This window comes from Nomascus leucogenys, chromosome 22a (genome assembly GCF_006542625.1).
Source record: "Nomascus leucogenys isolate Asia chromosome 22a, Asia_NLE_v1, whole genome shotgun sequence".
Classification (NCBI taxonomy): Eukaryota; Metazoa; Chordata; class Mammalia; order Primates; family Hylobatidae; genus Nomascus; species Nomascus leucogenys.
Window position 1 is genome coordinate 91,237,240 of NC_044402.1, and position 19,968 is coordinate 91,257,207.

General features: G+C 32.9%; 1 protein-coding gene across 2 annotated transcripts in view; it reads left to right on the top strand.

Annotated features, from left to right (window-relative positions):
* The window catches only part of GLS (glutaminase), an 86,134-nt gene that overhangs the window by 11,819 nt on the left and 54,347 nt on the right, over positions 1-19,968 (top strand). For both annotated transcript variants that reach the window (XM_030803425.1, XM_030803426.1), the window contains exons 2-7: positions 3,232-3,328; positions 3,683-3,804; positions 8,661-8,790; positions 10,035-10,114; positions 13,265-13,428; positions 18,691-18,749. In XM_030803425.1, coding sequence (XP_030659285.1) covers positions 3,232-3,328; positions 3,683-3,804; positions 8,661-8,790; positions 10,035-10,114; positions 13,265-13,428; positions 18,691-18,749 — 652 coding nt within the window. The remainder of the gene's footprint in view (positions 1-3,231; positions 3,329-3,682; positions 3,805-8,660; positions 8,791-10,034; positions 10,115-13,264; positions 13,429-18,690; positions 18,750-19,968) is intronic.

Below are 19,968 nucleotides of genomic sequence, written 5' to 3' on the forward strand. Positions count from 1 at the left end.
TCTGTTTGCCAGAAATCTTTTTCTGTTGCCATACTTCCAGTTCTTACCCATCTTTCAGGTTTAGCTCAAATTCCACCTCATCTAAAAAAAGCTTGACCTTATTAGACCATAGCGAAGTAGTTTTCCAAAGTCTGGATGTCATAGATCCATTCTTGTAATTCCTCATTTTGTGTACATGTCTCCTACTTCTTCTAGACTGTAAATGATGTCTAACATGATATCATACATGGCATGGGATTTTTCTTTTTCATTAAGAAATTATTTTTTAATACAGTTAAAGGCTAAAGTAGGGGAAGGAATGGGTAAAAGAAGAAACAATATGATGGTAAAATGATCTTAAAGGCAGCATTTAGAAAGGAAATGAGAGAGAGACAGTATAAGTTGGAGAAGAAGTAAAAAGGTGAGAAATAAGGATTTTGCTTCAGATTATCTTCTGTTATATCCTATTTGAATTGCTGAATATCATAACCATTTTATGTTTTTCTCTTCAAGGGAATGTGGAGGATTCATTTGGGTTATTAATAATTGATAAGATTTGAAAGACTACTATAATCCTATTTGTCATTAAAACTTAAACACTTTTCTCAAGGATTTCCTAGTTACTATATAGTTACTGAAAGCTATAGTTTTTAGCTTTTGAATTTTAATGAAAAATACATTATTGTGAAGAATTACCAGAAAGAATTAATTTAGGGAGAGAAAAGGGGGTTTAAGGCATGAATGATCTTGAGTAGTTTCTGCCTTGTAGAAAGTTTGAGGAGAATATTTGAATATGTTTGTTCACCAGACTGTTGAAGCGAATTCATTCTCAGATCAAAATCTGAGGTTTCAAATGCTGAGATAGGTAGTAATTTCTTTTTATCAGTTTTGACAGCTTATTTTATGAGCTTATTTTTTAGGGCTGGCTTAAATTCCTTCCCCCATAGATAAAAATTAATTTCTCGTTTAAAAGCAAGTAAGCATGTATCTTTTTTTGCTAGCTGTGGCAATAACATGGTCATTTTAATTTTTTTGCACTATGTGCCATAAGCTAAAAAAGTGTATATTTTATGTTATTTACATAGCTTTTAGGCAAAGCAAATACCATTTACTGGTGTGATAAATACATAGAAAGCTTATTCTGCAGTTTTTTAAAGTGACAAACTACCACTATCTCAAGTTTATTTGACCAACCATTTGCTGTAAATAATTGGTATGTTATTATCCACTGATTTTTTTACAGCTGGTTCAGTTTTTCTTTGAATATTAGGTGGTGAGTATTGTTAAGCTGTGTTTAATGGTATTAGATCAGGATAAGACCTAGAAAACTTGTTTGTACCTTATAAAAGTAATAACAAGCTAGTAAGTTAGAGAGCCAGTATAATGTAGTAGTAGTTTGGATTCAGAAAAATCCATCTTTGCCATTGTGTAACCTTGGAAAGCTTCTTAACCTCTGAGCCTCTGTTTCCTAATCTGTGAAATGGGGACAGAGGTAGTCATTTTTTTGAACAAATAACAAATTTGTTGAGCTTCTAGTATGTACCAGAAATCACACTATATTTTGGATAACAATAGTACCTCTGTCATAAGATTCTTGGAGGATTAAGTTAGAATGCATGTAAAACACTTAGCACAGTGTGTAGAACAGAAGTAAGTGATCAATATATTGTAGTTATCCATTACTAAAACATCCCAAATGTATTTTATTTGGAGACGGAGTCTCGCTCTGTTACCCAGGCTGGAGTGTGGTGGCGCGATCTTGGCTCACTGCAAACTCCACCTCCTGGGTTCAAGCCATTCTCCTGCCTCAGCCTCCCAAGTAGTCGGGATTCAGGTGCCTGCCACAACATCTGGCTAGTTTTTCTATTTTTAGTGGAGATGGGGTTTCACCGTGTGTTGGCCAGGCTGATCTCGAACTCCTGACCTCAAGTGATCCTCTTGCCTCAGCCTCCCAAAGTGCTGAGATTATAGGCATGAGCCACAGTGCCCAGCTTCAAATGCATTTTTAAAAGTTGTCTAAGAGCAAAAACAGTTTCAGGGAATAATTATATATCAGGATATGTCATTAAATATTTTAATGATAAAGCTATGTGTTTTTAAAAAACATTTGTGTGACATTCAGTGTTTAAAAGTTTGGTTAATCATAGCATCTTAGTGTTACACTAGTTTAGTTAATTAAGATTTTTAATGCATACTTATTGGTAACGTTTTCCTTTTACTAGTCTTTATGATTTGTAGAATTTGATGTATACAGTCTTGCCTTGTCCTTCTGTATATGTGAAGAGATTGGTTCCAGGACCCCCACAGCTCAAGTCTCATATGTAAAATGGCATATTTGCCTATAACCTACATATACCCTCCCATATATTTTAAATCATCTCTAGATTACTTATAATACCTAATAAAATGTAAATGCTATGTAAATAGGTCAATATATCTTTTGAATGTATGTTTTTTTTTCTGAATTTTTTTATCCGTGTTAGTTGAATCTATGGATGCAAAGGGCTGACTAGGATATGTAAACCTAGATCACTTTAGAAATAATAACTATAACTACTGTCAGTAGAGTCTTACTCTCTGCCAGGCATGTTCTAAAGATATTGAATGTATTGAGTCAACTGATCCTCACCACAACCCTATGAGGGAGGCACTGTTATCCCCTTTCTCAGATGAGGGAACTGGATCACAGGAAAGTTAATTAATTTACCCAAGGTTACACAACTATAGTATTACAGCCAGGATTCAAGAACTTGTGCACTTGATCTTAACTACTGTCCAGTAGTTAACTGCTATCTCTCCCAGATTTTATAATCAGGTTAACTATTTGAATAATATGTAAATATAGTCATCATATTTAGAAAACCCCCAAAACAACTGAACAGAGTGTTGAGTCTTACTGGAACGTTTGCTGAGCTCTGTAATTTGTATTGGGTGATTGTACTGGGCTGTATAGGAAGGCATTGCCATAACGGATGGCTGGGCATTATTAGCACAACTAGAGTTGATGATCAGGGTTTCAAAACCTGGGATTAAAAAATATGTGTTAATGATTTTTTTTTTTTACTTGTTTTTCAGTGTGGTTTATAGTGGTACTGATTTGATTTTGGTAAATCAACATTTATTATGACTGTAGTCGTGAGTATATCAGCTCAGCTGTAGTCTAGTTCAGTGGTTATTTAATAATGGATTTAGTTAAAAATCCATTAGAATGTTCATACAAGGATTAATTTTGTATTCTTTCTACCTCTTTAGTAAAATAAAACAGGGTCTGTTACCTAGCTTGGAAGATTTGCTGTTCTATACAATTGCAGAAGGACAAGAGAAAATACCTGTTCATAAATTTATTACAGTAAGTTTTTATATTTTTCTATCTTAACTTAAAAAAATCAGTAATAATAAATATATACAGTATTATTGAAATATAGTCTTAAAGGTGGTCTGACATGTAGATTCTGACTGACACTATTTCTCTTATTATGTTTTCAAATTTTTATCGTGCTCATTTCAAGGTAATCAGTGAAAGAAAAAGAAAGAAACAATGAGAAACTTGTCCAGAAAGTGGGTAATAGTGACACTAAGATGCCATATTCATGTTCAAGTGTTGGGTAGAAGTTTTATATACAGGAATAAAATCTTATAGTTGGTATAAGCATATACATTATTTGCACTATGTATTTACAAACTCTTATTTTTTTAAAAACAGGCACTCAAATCTACAGGATTGCGAACATCTGATCCCAGGTTGAAAGAGTGTATGGATATGTTAAGATTAACTCTTCAAACAACATCAGATGGTGTCATGCTAGACAAAGATCTTTTTAAAAAGTAAAAGTTTCTGCCAAACCTTTAATGGTGATTTGCTATGCTATATGGTGATTCTGCTTTTAAAACAAAATTGTATCTTTGAAGGCCACTGCTTCCTGTGTAATGGAAAAAGGGGATTTATAAACATCATTTGTTTGAAGAACTTGGTACACATTAGGGTCTATAATACACCGGGCTAAGAGTATTCTTTCTTTAAATCTGTTCTAAGCAAATTTAGCCACCGATGTTTCCAGTTTATAGTACTGGGAGATTGTATTCAGTTTGAGTAGAGCACATCCTTTGTCCTGTCATTGCTTATATTGATCCCCAATTCATCTGCATGACTTGCACACTTTCTGAGCATGGTCTCTAGTTCTTTTCCACAAGGTGATTTAGGTGACATCATAAAATGAGAGGGCTTCAGACAGACCTGTGTTCCTCACATTTACATACCTGCATTGTCTGCTCCTCTCCTCTCTTGAGACATATTAATACATAGGCTTTCGGCTATTTTCATTTTCTTCAAAACAGTAAAGAACTAAAGGCAACTTTGGAGATTAAAGCCTTGATTTGGTTGAATGAGAATTTTTTACTTTGATGTTCTTGTATTTGCATATATTTATTATTTATATTCATTAATGTGTTTCTATTAGTTTGATTACTTAAAGATTTAATGGACATGTGTGTAATGGATCCCAAAGAATCAAATAGTATTTTAAACTACTACTGTTTAAGTAGAAACTAGTATAAAACTGTAAATACTACTATAAGACATTGGCTTTTTCCAGACATGGATCCAAAAAATTTCTGCATCTACTTTGAAAGTTTGTTGTGTATGGATGTATTTACTTTTATCTTCTTTTGGGGGTTGGGTGATTTGTTCTAGATGTCTCTTGGAGTATTAAGTCATCTGAAGGTATAAGTATTTAACTGTGGTTCTCTGAAGTTTCCTGGCATGCTGTGAAGCACTGCTGACAGTTTGGGATTCTTTTCTTTTCACCAAGAGGTTCTTGTTTCTGTTAACTTAGCTGACCTTAAAGTGTAGACTTTAGGTCTGTGTTGCAGTTGGTATTAGGAATTTTGACTCTCCAGAACCTGCTTTTTAAGAGACAGAAAAACATCATTTCTAAATTTATTTGTGTCTTTGCAGTAAGGATTATTTTTCGTGTTCATGAACTGTCTGCACAATATTCTGATTAAAGTGCTTTCTGCGGGCATTATTTTGTTGTATCTGTGAATGAAGTTGTTAGAGTAATGGTAGGTAGATCTGTTGATAATCAGTAGGGGAACTGCTTTGGAATTTTAAGTGGAAGCAGTATTTTACCCTTTTTTTTTTTTTTTTTTTTTTAGAGATGGAGTCTTACTCTGTCGCCCAGGCTGGAGTGCAGTGACATGATCTTGGCTCACTGCACCCTCTGCCTCCTGAGTTCAAGTGATTCTCCCACCTCAATTCCCAAGTATCTGGGATTACAGGCACCCGCCACCATGCCTGGCTTTTTTGTATTTTTAGTGAGACCAGGTTTCACCATGTTGGCCAGGCTGGTCTCGAACTCCTGACCTCAGGTGATCCGTCCGCCTCGGCCTCCCAAAGTTACACGCTTTTAATACTTGAAAAAACATTTATGTTTTATAAACATGTTGCTGTGTTTAAATATGAAATTAAAAACAATTTAAATCCTCTGATTATTAAGCCAGGGAACTGCAAACATTAAATTTTCTGCCTGCAGTTATATTAAGAGATAGTAATTATTGTTTTAAACACTAATCCAATTTTTAAAAATCTATGCTTGTAATACAGGCAGTTTCCAACTTGACAAATGTTTTATGGTCTATATGAGCAACCAGTAGAAAAGTACAAGTCTATAGGCATAATTATTTCTCTCTTTATTCTTAGAATGAGGTGATTCAAAACCTCCAACTATTAACCTTTTAATAGCTTTCAGTCACCTGGAAAGGTGATTGCTTCAGAGATGTTCTTTTCTCTGTTTGCAAATATAAGAAGTTATTTAGTTAGTGTTGCCAGAAATAAACTTCTCCCTTCCATGCAGCTAGGGAGGAGATGTTAAAACATGGGATTCATTTTTCCCCAGAGAAATAATTTATAAAGGTGGGTAGGTTTGGTTGAAGCAATGGGTTAATATTTTACCTAAAATACATTGTAGATCAATATTTTTAGACTTTTTCAGTAATCTGAGAAACAACTATTATGTGTGACTTTTTTTTAACTTGGGAAAATACGTTCTAAGCATACTTTTTGGAGTAAAACCTGTTCGAAAGTTGGAGACTGCCTGTACCCAGCTTCATAGTCAATTGTTTTTAATGCTAGTAAATCGTAAAACTAATAGAAGTAAAAATATTTGTGTTGAAAACTAATCCTTTATTTATTCATGCATTTTTAACTTTATAGGTATTAAAACTTTCTTTGTATGATCATAATTTTTTGATCTTTTTGTTTTGCAAGAAAGTGAATGGTAGCCTTTCATTTGTATGTTCGATTTTCTTAAAAATTTCATCTTATGTTATTTTACAAATGAAAAATTATTTGTGAGAAATGTTTTATAAATCATTGTGCATTAGTTTTTAGTTATAAACACTTAAGGAAAGAAAATGATTATTCCCGGCTTACAGATAAGAAAACTGAACAAAGGACAGAGATAGATATAACTTGATGAAAAGCATAAGCACCTCCTCAGAGTTCATTTTATATGACTTCTAATTTCCTAGTTAGACTCATGGTATCTATATTAAAATAACTCCCAAGAAAAACCTTAACTGTTTGGAATGGTGATCAGTATGCAGTTAGATACTCTTCTGAGAGGCAAAGTTGGCTTTGTCAGCCTGTTAATATACCAGTGAAGGCTGTTGGAACAGCTTTACCAGCACCTTCTGCTAGAGCAGAACATTGATAAAGTTTCACTGACTGTGTAATTTTGTTAATTATAAATCCTTTTTTTTTTTTTGAGATGGAGTTTTGCTCTTGTTCCCCAGGCTGGAGTGCAATGGCGCGATCTTGGCTCACCGCTACCTCCTCCTCCCAGGTTCAGGCAATTCTCCTGCCTCAGCCTACTGAGTAGCTGGGATTGCAGGCATGCACCACCACGCCCGGCTAATTTTGTATTTTTAGTAGAGACAGGGTTTCACCATGTTGGCCAGGCTGGTCTCGAGCTCCTGACCTCAAGTGATCTGCCTGCCTTGGCCTCCCAAAGTGCTGGGATTACAGGCGTGAACCACCGTGCCTGGCTAATTATAAATCCTTTTAAAGTTGCTGATTAAAATAGTTAAATGGTAGTAGGTTAATAATTTAAATTTGTTCAGCAGCTTTCATTTTTGCATTTATAAGTTCTTGAAAAATGAGGAAGTACATTTGATTTGTTGTAGATATAAATACTGGTTTAAGATCAGGAATTCTATTTTTCTTTCCTCTGAGAAAGGTGTTCTTTGATGTACATCTCTTGCAACTCTGATACTTCCAAGTTGGATTTTAGAAGCTATTTGAAACATTAAAACAATGGTAATACTTTTGAGATTAACATTGAAACTATCTGAAAATGATCGTTTATTGAAGTAAATATTTCTTAGCTCTGGGATGTCAATACTATATAAGTTATGGAAATTAGGACTATAATTTTTTTAATGTGATGGGATCCTTATGACAAACAATAGTCATTTCTATTAGAATTTTATTTTTAAACTGTTAATTTTATATTGGACAAATGAGTATTGTTCTGAATTCTTATTAATAGTTAAACTGTGAAACTTGGCTTTTAACTTTAATTTGGTTTCATCTAGAACAACTTGAATTAAAATATTGAGATTTAAAAATTTCTCATTTACTACAGACTAAACAAGAAATACTGAGAGTATCTTACTCTTAAGATTTATTACGGTTGGTATTATGGCTTGACACCATGTTTAGCAAGTCTTCCTTTATTAATTAAATATTAATTAAATATTCTATTACTGCATTATAGAGACTTAAGAAGCTCAGAATATACGATTGGCTGTAATCTATTTGCAAAACTTTTTAAAGGCTACATTAATATACTGATTTTCTGGCTTAAATTCTTTTTAGCAAAAAGCAGAATACAGTTCAAATTATTAGATTTCAGAATATCATGCTCTCCCATCCACTTGGTTTACTATGTTTTTAAAATACTTTTTTAACAGTGAAACATTTTTATTCTGCATTGTATTTACATATCTTACATTAAATAGAATATTGTAATATAACGTTTTTGGTGACTCAAATAATATAAAATTAATTATTACACTACATATGAAATTTTATTTCAAATTCTACATTATTTTTACAAGCATATCAACAGACATTTCATTTAAGACATAAATTAATCTGACTAAACAAGGTTGATATAATTAAGGAAAAATATGTTAAAATGCAAAATGTTTAATTTTTAAATGAAATGCTAGTAATAGTTATATAAGAACTAAGAGATGTATTTCGAGATTACTTGATAAATAAACAAGATCTCAACCTTGGCAGTCTGAATTTTGTTAACCAGATGTCATCATGCTGAATGTTTAGCAACTCTGAGTAAGAAGCTTGTTTCAGATGGTCTTCATACTTAAACCTGGTGGAATGCCTTTTCTTATTAAACCTGGTGGAACGCCTTCTCCTTTAATTTGTGACACAATTTTAGGCACATCCAGATTAATCTCTTACATGTTCAACAGCTTACGAGCAACTACTTGAAAGACTGCTAGAAGGAAAGATAATATAGAAAGCATAATTTATGGAATTTAGTTGTATAAAATGATAAATTCATTATTTAAACAATGTCCTAATGATTACTGTTATTACCAAGTTCTGATATTTGAAATGTACCCAGTTTATTAATTATTTTTCTTACATTCTACAGATGTGTTCAGAGCAACATTGTTTTGTTGACACAAGCCTTTAGAAGAAAGTTTGTCATTCCTGACTTTATGTCTTTTACCTCACACATTGATGAGTTATACGAAAGTGCTAAAAAGCAGTCTGGAGGAAAGGTAATGCTTTTGATGTACATATTTTCATAACCCAATCACTTAATAAATTCAGCTTAATTTGAGGTCCAGAGAGTAAATTGTGTAGTTGCGTTTTGCTAAAGAAAACACTTTAGCTTTGCTTAAGAAATTTAAGTGAAGCCATTGGATTTAGTGTTTTTACAATATTTTAAATATTTGTTATTCTGGTTAAAGAGAAATCTAAGGGTAAGAATTTTTTATTTTCATATGATGGTGATGGATTTTAAATTTTTAATTTAAAAAATCTTATTCAGAATTTCTGCAGATCTGATATCCTTCAGTATTACATGAAATGTTTCTAGTTTTTAAAATCCTGTAAATAATACTAGGAACTATTTGATTTTCATATAGAAAGTTTTCATTTTCTTTTGTTTTAACTTTGGGTAGCTTTAGTATAATCCAGTTGGCCCTTGAACAAAGCAGGGGTTAGGGATGCCAACCCCACATGCAGTCAAAAATCTGAGTATAACTTTTGACTCCCTTAAAACTTAACTACTTATAACTACTGTTATAAGCCTTACCGCTAACGTAAATAGTCTATTAACACATTTTGTATATTTATTATATGCCAAATTCTTATAATAAAGATAAAAAATGGTATTGAGAAGATCATAAGGAAAAATATTTACTATTTATTAAGTGGAAGTGGATCACCATGAAAGTTTTCATTGTCATCATCTTCATGTTTAGACTGAAGAAGAAGAGGAGGGATTGGTCTTGTGTCTTGGGGGAGGCGGAGGCAGAAAAGAATCTGCATATAATTGCACTGTTTGAAGTTTAAATCCATGTTCAAGATTCAAGTGTATAACAACTTCAGTGTAAATACTTATTACTTATTTTTAAATACTTGATTCCTAACATCTTAGTGAAACCCTACTAGCACCCATGACCCTGATTAAATAAATTTACTTTTTTCCTGCTTAAAAAAAAAAAGTCCAAGTTCCTCTGCTAGACTCTCCTGCTAAACATGAGAAAGAAAGAATGCATTAGAAAACAAGAAATAATAGAGACTGAGAGAAGTCACTTTAGATCTCATAATTCTCAAGTCTGTTTTGCCTTTGGTTTCCATGAGCATTGTTACAGAAGATAGACTATGAAGCCACTGAGTGTTGTAAAATAACTAGTCATTGGTAGAAGGTAAAATGAGATAAGAAATTTGTTGGTGGAAGAAGATATATTATTTGTTAATATTATATCTATTCATTTCTTTCCAATCTTTTGGATAGGTTGCAGATTATATTCCTCAACTGGCCAAATTCAGTCCCGATTTGTGGGGTGTGTCTGTTTGTACAGTAGATGGACAGAGGTAAGTTTATTTCAAATTCATGAAAACCAACTCTAAGCCTTAACTTTTGTATAATGGTGAGAATGACATGGAGAAGATCATCTTTTATAATGGAAATTAGTCCTAACAGGACATAATTTCAAAAGGTAAATAAATTTAGATTTTAATGTAATTTTTAAAAACTCAACTGAAACAGTAACATTATATTAAGTTTTATGAGACATCTATTTTATTCACAGTTGTAGTCTCGTTTTTTGAGTATTATTCAAATACGTGCAGTTACCAATTTGTTTCAGAAAAGCAGACTTGTCAAAACATGACACTATTTTCTAACGAACTGACCACTAATAAAATTAGTCCCTATTTCTCAACTTAACATTGGTAACCCATCTGTCGTCGTCTTTGTTCCTTGTGTTCCTGATAAAATTAGCATGAGAATTAAGACAGTGCAACATAACGTATCCCAAAGTTAAAAGTCAGTTGCAAAACATGTAGGATTTCATGAAGTCCGTGAAAGCAGCATTTGGGAATTGCTTACATTGTAGGCACAGCTGCTGACAGATGAGGAACTTGCAGAATTATAAAAAGGATAGTGATGTGAGGGCACTTTAAAGAGAATGATTTGATTTAAAAATCAAAAAATTAAGAGAGGCCCTTGGAAAATGGTAAAGTCATAGCATATTTTTTCAAGAGTGACCGTGTTCATTGTGCTGGGAATTAGACATAAAGTTTATTATCATCTTATAATTTGGTTTTATCAGAAAATTATGCCAAAGAGAAAAATCAGTATTCTTTTTTCACTCATTTAAAGACTTAGCTCAGAGATATATTCCTTTGTTTTTTGTTTTTTATTAAAGTCTGTTTTATCAAAATATAACTTACATAAGATGTACAACTTGTAAGTGAACACAGCTTGAAAAGTTTATATCAGAGTTGTAATTTTACCTAAATTTTGTTAAAACTACCAAAAGCCATTTAACCTAGTAATTTTAGATTTTACTTTTCAAGATAATGTTGCAATTAAAAACTTTTCTTCCTTTTATGAAAATTTGATCTTTTATGTTGCCCAGGCTAGTTTTGACCTCTTGGCCTCAAGTGATCTTCCTGCCTTGGCATCCCAAAGTGATGGGATTATAGGCATCAGCCCCTGCCCCCAGCCAAAAATTTGTGACTCGTAAGAACCTTCATTTTAGGTGATTTTAATTTTTTTTTTTACTAATTATCCTCAAGTACTTACAGTAAAAAATATATGAGTTAGCCCATTCATTTTGAAAGTAAGGAATGTGAGGCCCGTAGTTGACATGATATTGGCAAAGGTGAAATGAACACCTAGGCCTCTTAACTTCTAGTCTATTTTTTCTTTCATTATTATATGCCTTTATCCTCATTTGGGTCTGTAAAATATACTGAGCAGTCACCATGTGTTGAATTAAATGTTGTATGCTATGAAGGGACACAATGAAATGAAAAGGCATGGTGGCTTTATCCCATGAAGCAAATTCCAGTAGGGAATGGTATTCCTGTTTTTGCATTTTAGGAAATAGTTTATCAAGTAATGGAAGTCTTTGAATTTGAAGGAAATTATTATCATGTAATATTGAATATGATTTTTCTCTTCTTAAACATTCTGTATGTCTCTTAGTTTTTTTATCTAGAGAATTCAGAAAGTTGACTTCAGAACTAGAACATATGTATTTTTAAATCCAAAGGTAATAAGACAAGCTCTTAATTGTTTTTTAGAATGATTGTCAAGTTTGAAGTTATAATCTTATATAGTATAACGATATAGTTTAAGGTTATAGTTACACATGAATAAATTTGATAGGAAAAATATTCTTTTGGTATTTATACATATATATTTATATTCTATAATACACTCAGAAGTGAGGTGGGTATGCATTCCTGTTTGACCTCTGATGTCTCTGTCACCCTCTGCTTCGGGTGGTTATTAATATAGTGCCCAGTTTCATTATGAATGACTTTCAGTATGAATGAATGCTTGTGATATGTTGGGACATTGTTCAGGGAACCTGGGGTATATCAGCAAGTAAATCAAAGATCTCTGCCTTTGTGAAGCTTACATTATAATTGGGTTGGCCAGAACTTTTTCATTCCCAGATCTTTTCTCTACTTCATGTACTTCTCAGTTTGGTGGTAATATAAAGCTTTCTTTTTGCTCTTTTATTTATCTCCATGGTAATGATAACTGCCTACTGAACTTAGTGCCAGCTATGTCAGGTTTATAAAACTGGATGTTTTTTCTTTTAATGGGGCCCAGGATTGTGAGTGGATGTGGCTTGTAAGATGAGACATTTGTAGACAGGGTCCCAGAGAATAGTATTGAATCTAAACTGAGCTCTGTTTAACTTTTTAACCATGGTTTAGTCACAGCTTACAGCTATGAGTTGAAAAAAAAAAAAGGTGAATAATTTCTCAAGTCACAGCTTACAGCTATGAGCTGAAAAAAAAGGTGAATAATTTCTAAAAGGGCTAGTTTATTTTTATGTGACTGAATACACGTGGGAGTAAGGAGGAGCGTGCTCTTACACTCTTGCCCTCAGAGGAAAATTTCCACATTACATATTTATTAGCTACTTTAAAACCATTATTCTGTTATGTGAATACTTTCATGCTTTTGCTTTTTTTCCACAGTATTTCTCTTAAAATAAACATAGGTCAATTCTGTATCCATGGGGTCTGCACCCATGGATTCCACCAACCACAGATCGAAAATATTTGAGCCAAAAGAGATGGATAGTTGTGGCTGTAGTAAACATGTACAGACATTTTTTTCTTGTCATTATTCCCTAAATAATACAGTACAGCTATTTATATGGCATTTACATTGTATTTGGTATTATAAGTAATCTAGAGATGATTTAAAACACATGGGAAGATGTGTGTAGGTTATATGCAAATGCTGTATCATTGTATATAAGGGACTTGAGTGTCCATGGAGTTTGGTATCACAGGGATTCCTGGAATCCACCTCCCACAGATATCAAAGGATGACTGTACTTAAATTTATTCTGTAATTTTGACATAAACTTGTGGTTGAATTATGGAAAAATTTTTGTTGAAATTGTTAACATGTAAAAAGAATGATTCCAACTATGCAGTTACATTTTTTTCCCAGTTGATGTTATTTTTTAAAAATCTCCTTTTAAATAGGCATTCTATTGGAGATACCAAAGTTCCCTTCTGTCTTCAGTCCTGTGTAAAACCTTTGAAATATGCCATTGCTGTTAATGATCTTGGAACTGAATATGTGCATCGATATGTTGGAAAAGAGCCGAGTGGACTAAGATTCAACAAACTATTTTTGAATGAAGATGGTAAGAATTACATAAACATTGGTTGAAAAAAGAAATGTCTCATTTTCCTATGTAAATAAATCTAAGTCGTCTTAAACATTTTTTGATTAAAATTAAAAGTGTGATTTCTATATAATCCATTGAGAGAGTTTCATCGCCTACTTTTAAAAATGATTATTTTAGGCATCTCATACCACTGGGAAGTGGGCTAGGGAGAACATGAACTTCTCTCTTCATAACCACCTTTAGGGAAATATAGTGAAATCTCAAAATACCTGAGATTTGCTTTAAAATAATTTAGTTAAGGCAGCTGGGAGTGCTGGGTATGATTATTACTATATGTTGGTAATTATTGCAGCTAAATCATAGGTACATGGGTGTTCGTATATTATTCTTTCTACTTCATTATATTGTATATAGTATTTGAAAGTTTTATTGTGGCCCTGGTTGAGATAGTGAGGATTATTATTTTTCAGTGAGTGTTTTTACTTTTTCTCCTTATAACATTAAAAAATTTGAAAGAAATGCTTTGTGTTTAATGCTTGGGTAACAAATCTTACTACTTTACAGGAATTCAAAAGAAAAGGGGAGGACAAAAGTAGTTAGTTTGATCTGATAGAGATTTTAAGTCTAAACATCTATTAGCTGAGTGCAAACTAGGTTAAACTAGTCCCATGGTTTGGTTTCTGTTTTTTAATCTTTTAAGCATATGCTGTGTTTCTGATTGATGAGTTAAGATATAGAATTGAAGAAAGTGAGAGCGAAGTTTGTAGTAATGGCTGTGAGAGATACACTTTTGTACTTTTTTCTTTGTGCTGTATAAAAAATGAAATGTGCCTTATACTCATTATTTTATTAGTTTGTAAGATGAAGTCATAAGACTGGTATTTTCTTATGCTTCTCATCCTATTTATTTTGAGAGCAATTACATTTTCTTTCCCATTTTACCATAACCTTTTTATTCTGATGCTACATTTGGTTTTATGGACATTACCATAATTAACAACTTCAATAAGGACATCATATGCAGAAGCACTTTATTTACTAAGCTCACTGACATCTAGATTTAATATTGAAAGAATTAATACTGTTATTCTAAAAATACCAAATATTTTAAAAGAAAAATTTAATACTTTTCCATGAACAGCAAAGGAGAATAGACATGTCTAGTGAACTGATTGATTTTGAGGGAGATATTTAAGAAAAAGAAAACAAATATAGTAATTTGAATGTTTAGAGGATTTCAGAAACAAAAAAAACAAAATGGGCTTGGAGCAAATGAAATTAACAGTATAAGTAATGAATTTTTTGCCATATATATTTATGGTTTTAGAAATAATGAATTATTGATACTGTATTCTATATAAGAAGAAATAAACCAGGAATTTAGAATTGTTTATAATAAGAATAAAACATAAAGTTTAACAAGAGATTTTGCCTCGATATTCATAGACGTTTTCTAAGCCTTAGCCAACACCATGAGTCTTGAAAGTAATGGTAAATACAGGCTTTACTATATTACACCTTCCCGAATTCTGATTAGAGCCTGTGCTCTTGAGTCCTGACTTAGTTTAGCCCCAGCAAAAACAATTTGAAGATCTCATTCATATTTAAAATTGCAAGGGTAGATTTTTGGCGAAACCATACACTTTTTGTTTGTGTATGTATATATGTGTATATCTAAAATAATAAATTAAAAAAAATATATTAATGTTATACTAGCTTTATAAGATTGTGATGATTTATTAAGAGTAATAGGGATATAGTAAATAAAGAAATTGTAATAGTTTTTTTTTTTTTTTTTGAGACGGAGTGTCGCTCTGTCCCCCAGGCTGGAGTGCAGGGGCGTGATCTCAGTTTACTGCAAGCTCCGCCTCCCGGGTTCACGCCATTCCCCTGCCTCAGCCTCCCGAGTAGCTGGGACTACAGGCACCCACCAGCACGCCTGGCTAATTTTTTGTATTTTTAGTAGAGACGGGGTTTCACCGTGTTAGCCAGGATGGTCTCGATCTCCTAACCTCGTGATCCCCCTGCCTCAGCCTCCCAAAGTGCTGGGATTACAGGCTTGAGCCAGCGCGCCTGGCAGTAGTTTTTAATAACAGTAGGTTTTTTTTTTTTTTTTTTTTTTTTTTTTTTTTTTTTTTGAGACGGAGTTTCGCTCTTGTTGCCCAGGCTAGAGTGCAATGGTGCGATCTCGGCTCACTGCAACCTCTGCTTCGCGGGTTCAAGCAATTCTCCTGCCTCAGCCTCCCGAGTAGCTGGGATTACAGGCATGTGCCACCACCCCGGCTAATTTTGTATTTTTAGTAGAGACAGGGTTTCTCCATGTTGGTCAGGCTGGTCGCGAACTCCCAACCTCAGGTGATCTGCCTGCCTCGGCCTCCCAGAGTGCTGGGATTACAGGCGTGAGCCACCATGCCCGGCAATAACAGTAGTTTTAAAATGTTTGCAGCATAGAAAGTTTTGGTAGGAGGTGGCTGATATTTTTTATCATTATAAGTGAGCAAACAAGTTACTTTATGGAGATGTCAGTTTTGCAAACTACCATCTCCCAAGGAAGTCTTCTTTTTCTACCTTACAGTGATCAGGTTAATCAACAAATGATTTATATAGCTTTCCTTGTCTGTATTGTTAACAGCTCTGGAGGGTACATGGGCCTTGGTTCTTGGAATAACTTTTCTGACTACAGGATACAGAAGACAATTACATATTTCTAATACATAATGGGAGAAGACATAATTAAGCATTGAATACTGTTAATTGTATTATCTTACAAGTATGTAATTGACAGGTGCCAAAATGTATGTACTGATTATATGTGTGGAGGATTGAGAAAGAAGAGGAGTTGAGTTAATTTACATGAGGATGACAGGACTGAATTGATAGGATGAATTTTGGATGGTTGGGAAGAATGTGAGAGGGCACTGCACGTTTTTTCCAACCATCCACAATGGGCACTGCACATTCTTCGCAACCATATATATCCCAACCAGATAGAGAATATTTTCTCTATATCTAGAGAATATATTATAAACATGTGTAATGTCAGATAATTGAGTTTCCTTAACTCCAATTTTTACTTGGCACTGTAAAATTCCAATATAATACCAAAAATATAAATATCCAAATTAAATTGGAAACCCTTTTTGATATTTTTCGTTCTTTAGTATATGTATTAGCAAACTTTGACTCAGCCTCACCTGTGAACAAAACCCTTGTAAGGTTCATATGCTTAGCAGCTTGAAAAGCTTCTTTTGATACAATATGAAAGAATGCTGTGTATTTATTTTATTGCCTTTGGGGAAAATAAATACTTGTTAAAATTGATCAGTTTTTTTGCATTATAGTTTAAAACATGTCCATAAATTTCAGATGTCACCCATGTCCATTTTGTCAGTATAACATGATCTGATATTTCATTACTTTAAATGATAGTCTTTATTAGTGTCATAGGTTATTTCTGCCATTCATAAATATTTTTAAATTAAAAATTCTAAAGTAAACCCATCAACTCCATCTTATCTTAAGACAGAGCAGGGAAGCAAGAAAATTTCACAGTCATAGGTCTTAGGCCGAGGTTTTATACTGCAGTTAGGCTGGTGTTGTGTTACATTCTCTCTGGCGGGTTTCCAGATGTTCACATGTCTGGCTTTTGAGCCAAAGGCAGAGTGAGCAATTACATACATCTGAAAATTGGGCTGTCATACCTTAAAATGATTTAGTGTTCTTTAAGACATCTTGAGTGTAGTTTATGTAGCATTTGCAGAGTATTTATCATTTGGAAAATAATGCTCACATTTATGTGATACCGTTTGGAATACATAGATTAGCAGCCTTCTAGGACTGTAGAGTGTAAGCCTGATAATGTCAAAAGCTCTGAAATGACAGATAATGAACATCCATACAAATAAAAGTATAAAGTAATTTAACACAATGTGATTTCTAAATTCTGCTTTTCTCTCTGCATGGGCTTTTCAGGTGGATAATATTTGGAACATTTTTAGATTTTGGCTCCCTCATGCCACATAGTCCTATCTTCTGGGACAGCAAGTGTTCTCATTTTGTGTGGTCTCAGAGAAAGCAAACTTCTCTTAGTATAATTTGGAATAGGCAAATCTTGATTGTAATAATCAGATATAACACAAAGATTTTGTTTTAACTTTTGGAACTGGGTATTATGAATACACTCAAAATGTAGGATTTTTTGTTTTTATTTATTTTTAATTGACAGATAAAAATTGTGTATATGGTATACAACATAGTGATTTGAAATATATATGCATTGTGGAATGGCTAAATCAAAGTAACATACATTACTTCATATGTTTATTTGTAATGAGAAGACAAATGCTTTCTTAACAATTTTCAAGTACATATAATACTTGTTATTAACTACATCCTGTTATAAAATAGATCTCTTGAACTTCTTCCCCCTGTGTAACTGAAATTATGTATCCTTTGACCAACATCTGGCAATCCCTTCTCCCCCCTCCCCCACTTCTGATAACCACCAGGTAGATAAATTAAGACGTTGAGGTTTGCTTGTAAATAGATGTTTTCACTGTCCCCAAGAGTTTTGTTTTTGGCGTTTGTGTCATGCATTGAATGAGAATATAATCAGTTGAGTTTTGAAATTCTTATTTATTGTAAGAATTGGGAGAAGAAATAGGAGTTTGGATTAATGTAAAGTTTTAAGTAACTTTAAAATTATATAAGAAATACAAATATACCTCTATTGTCAGGAAATACAGAAAGCCTAAAAATGTCCCCTATAGCCTGTGCATGGTGGCTCATGCCTATAATCCCAGCACTTTGGGAGGCCAAGGCGGGAGGATTGCTTGAGTCCTGGAGTTTGAGTCCAGCCTGGGCAACATAGGGAGATCCTGTCTCTACAGAAAATAAAACATTAGCCAGGTGTGGTATGTGCCTGTGGTCCCAGCTTCTTCAGAGTCTGAGGCTGGAGGATCACTTGAGCCTGGGAGGTCAAGGCTTCAGTGAGCCATGATTGTGCCACTGCACTTCAGCCTGGGCGACAGTCTGAAACTTTGGCTCTTAAAAAAAAAAAAAATCCCTTATAATTTTATTATTCTATGTAAATCACTTGTTTGTGTTTTGAAATCCTTCTGTGTATGTGCTTGTATATAAAGATAAAAATAAAGCACTTAGAAAAAAGCAAAATTGAGTTTACGTTAGCTGTGCTTTTTCCAAGGTTATTTTTAGTATAGTAATACTACTCAAGTGCTTAAGTATTTGAAATAATGGTGTTGGTTTTATATTTTACAGATAAACCACATAATCCTATGGTAAATGCTGGAGCAATTGTTGTGACTTCACTAATAAAGGTAAAATGTTGATGTTTCATTTTAACCTAGTAAAACTTTTTTTTTTTAATAGCTAAAGCATAAAGATGAATCTGGGATTATTTATGTAGAATTATGAAAAATTTTCTCTTGGTGTTAAGAAATTTGTCTTGTGGTATAGTGTTAGGATCTTTATTTCAAAATAAATGATGTAGTCATTTCAAGACAAAATTAAAAACAGATGACTCGTTGTAAATTCTAACAGTTATTTACTCTTGACTTGAGGATCTGGAAAATATTTAAAGTCTACTGAAGAAAGGCATAGAGACTTTTTTTTTTTTTTAAAGTTTTGATATTTTTCCTTTCATTTCCTTTTGGTTCTTCCAGAATGAACAGTTATAAATAGAATTAAAGGCATTTTACTGTGTATTTGTTATTAGTATATGTGGGAACAAATGTTCTGGTACTTAAGACAAAGTACATTTACCCTCGAATATTCTCAAGTCTTTGATACTCTCATGAGCTGAAATCACAATTTTTATTGGAACTTGTTTCATTTGGTTTTACTTAAATATGCCATAATTAAAATAATTAAATAAGGCTTATTCCAATTATTAAGTTATATTTTCTTACGCTTTGAAATTTGCATTGTAAGGGTTTTTTTTTTTTTTAGTGTTTGGTTTGCCTTAATAATTGGAAGAGCTAGTGTTTTAAAATAAGTATTTGAAAGTGGTTCTTGTGTAATAGATTTTTAAATCTATCACACGATTTTAGATGTTTCAGATTTTTAATTTCTAATTATAAATTTTATTTATATTTAAATAAGTTTTATTTATGTTTGGAACATTTGTATACTTCTTTGGTAAATCTGTGCCTATCTATTCCGAGTTAGAGGAAAGCATAACTACATGGCTTTGTAAATGCATTACTGTGGATGAGGTACCCTGGTTACATGAAGGATACTTGAGTATAAATGATACCCTTGGCCCAGTTCACAAAATTTCATCTAATTTGTATACTAGAAATCCTTTCTTAACTTTTAAGAGTTTTATATCTGTGAGAAAAAGCTTTTAAAATAGATTGCTAGTATCTTAAGAATCTATATGTTTACTTGTTACTTCAAGGCAAATTCTTTGAAAGTATTGGCCCATTTAATTCTTATAACTCTAATGAAGTAGATGTTATAGCCAAGTGTTTTCAAAATGTAACTAATTGTAATAGGATATGGAGAAAGCTGTCAGTTTGAGGTGAAAGAAACTTG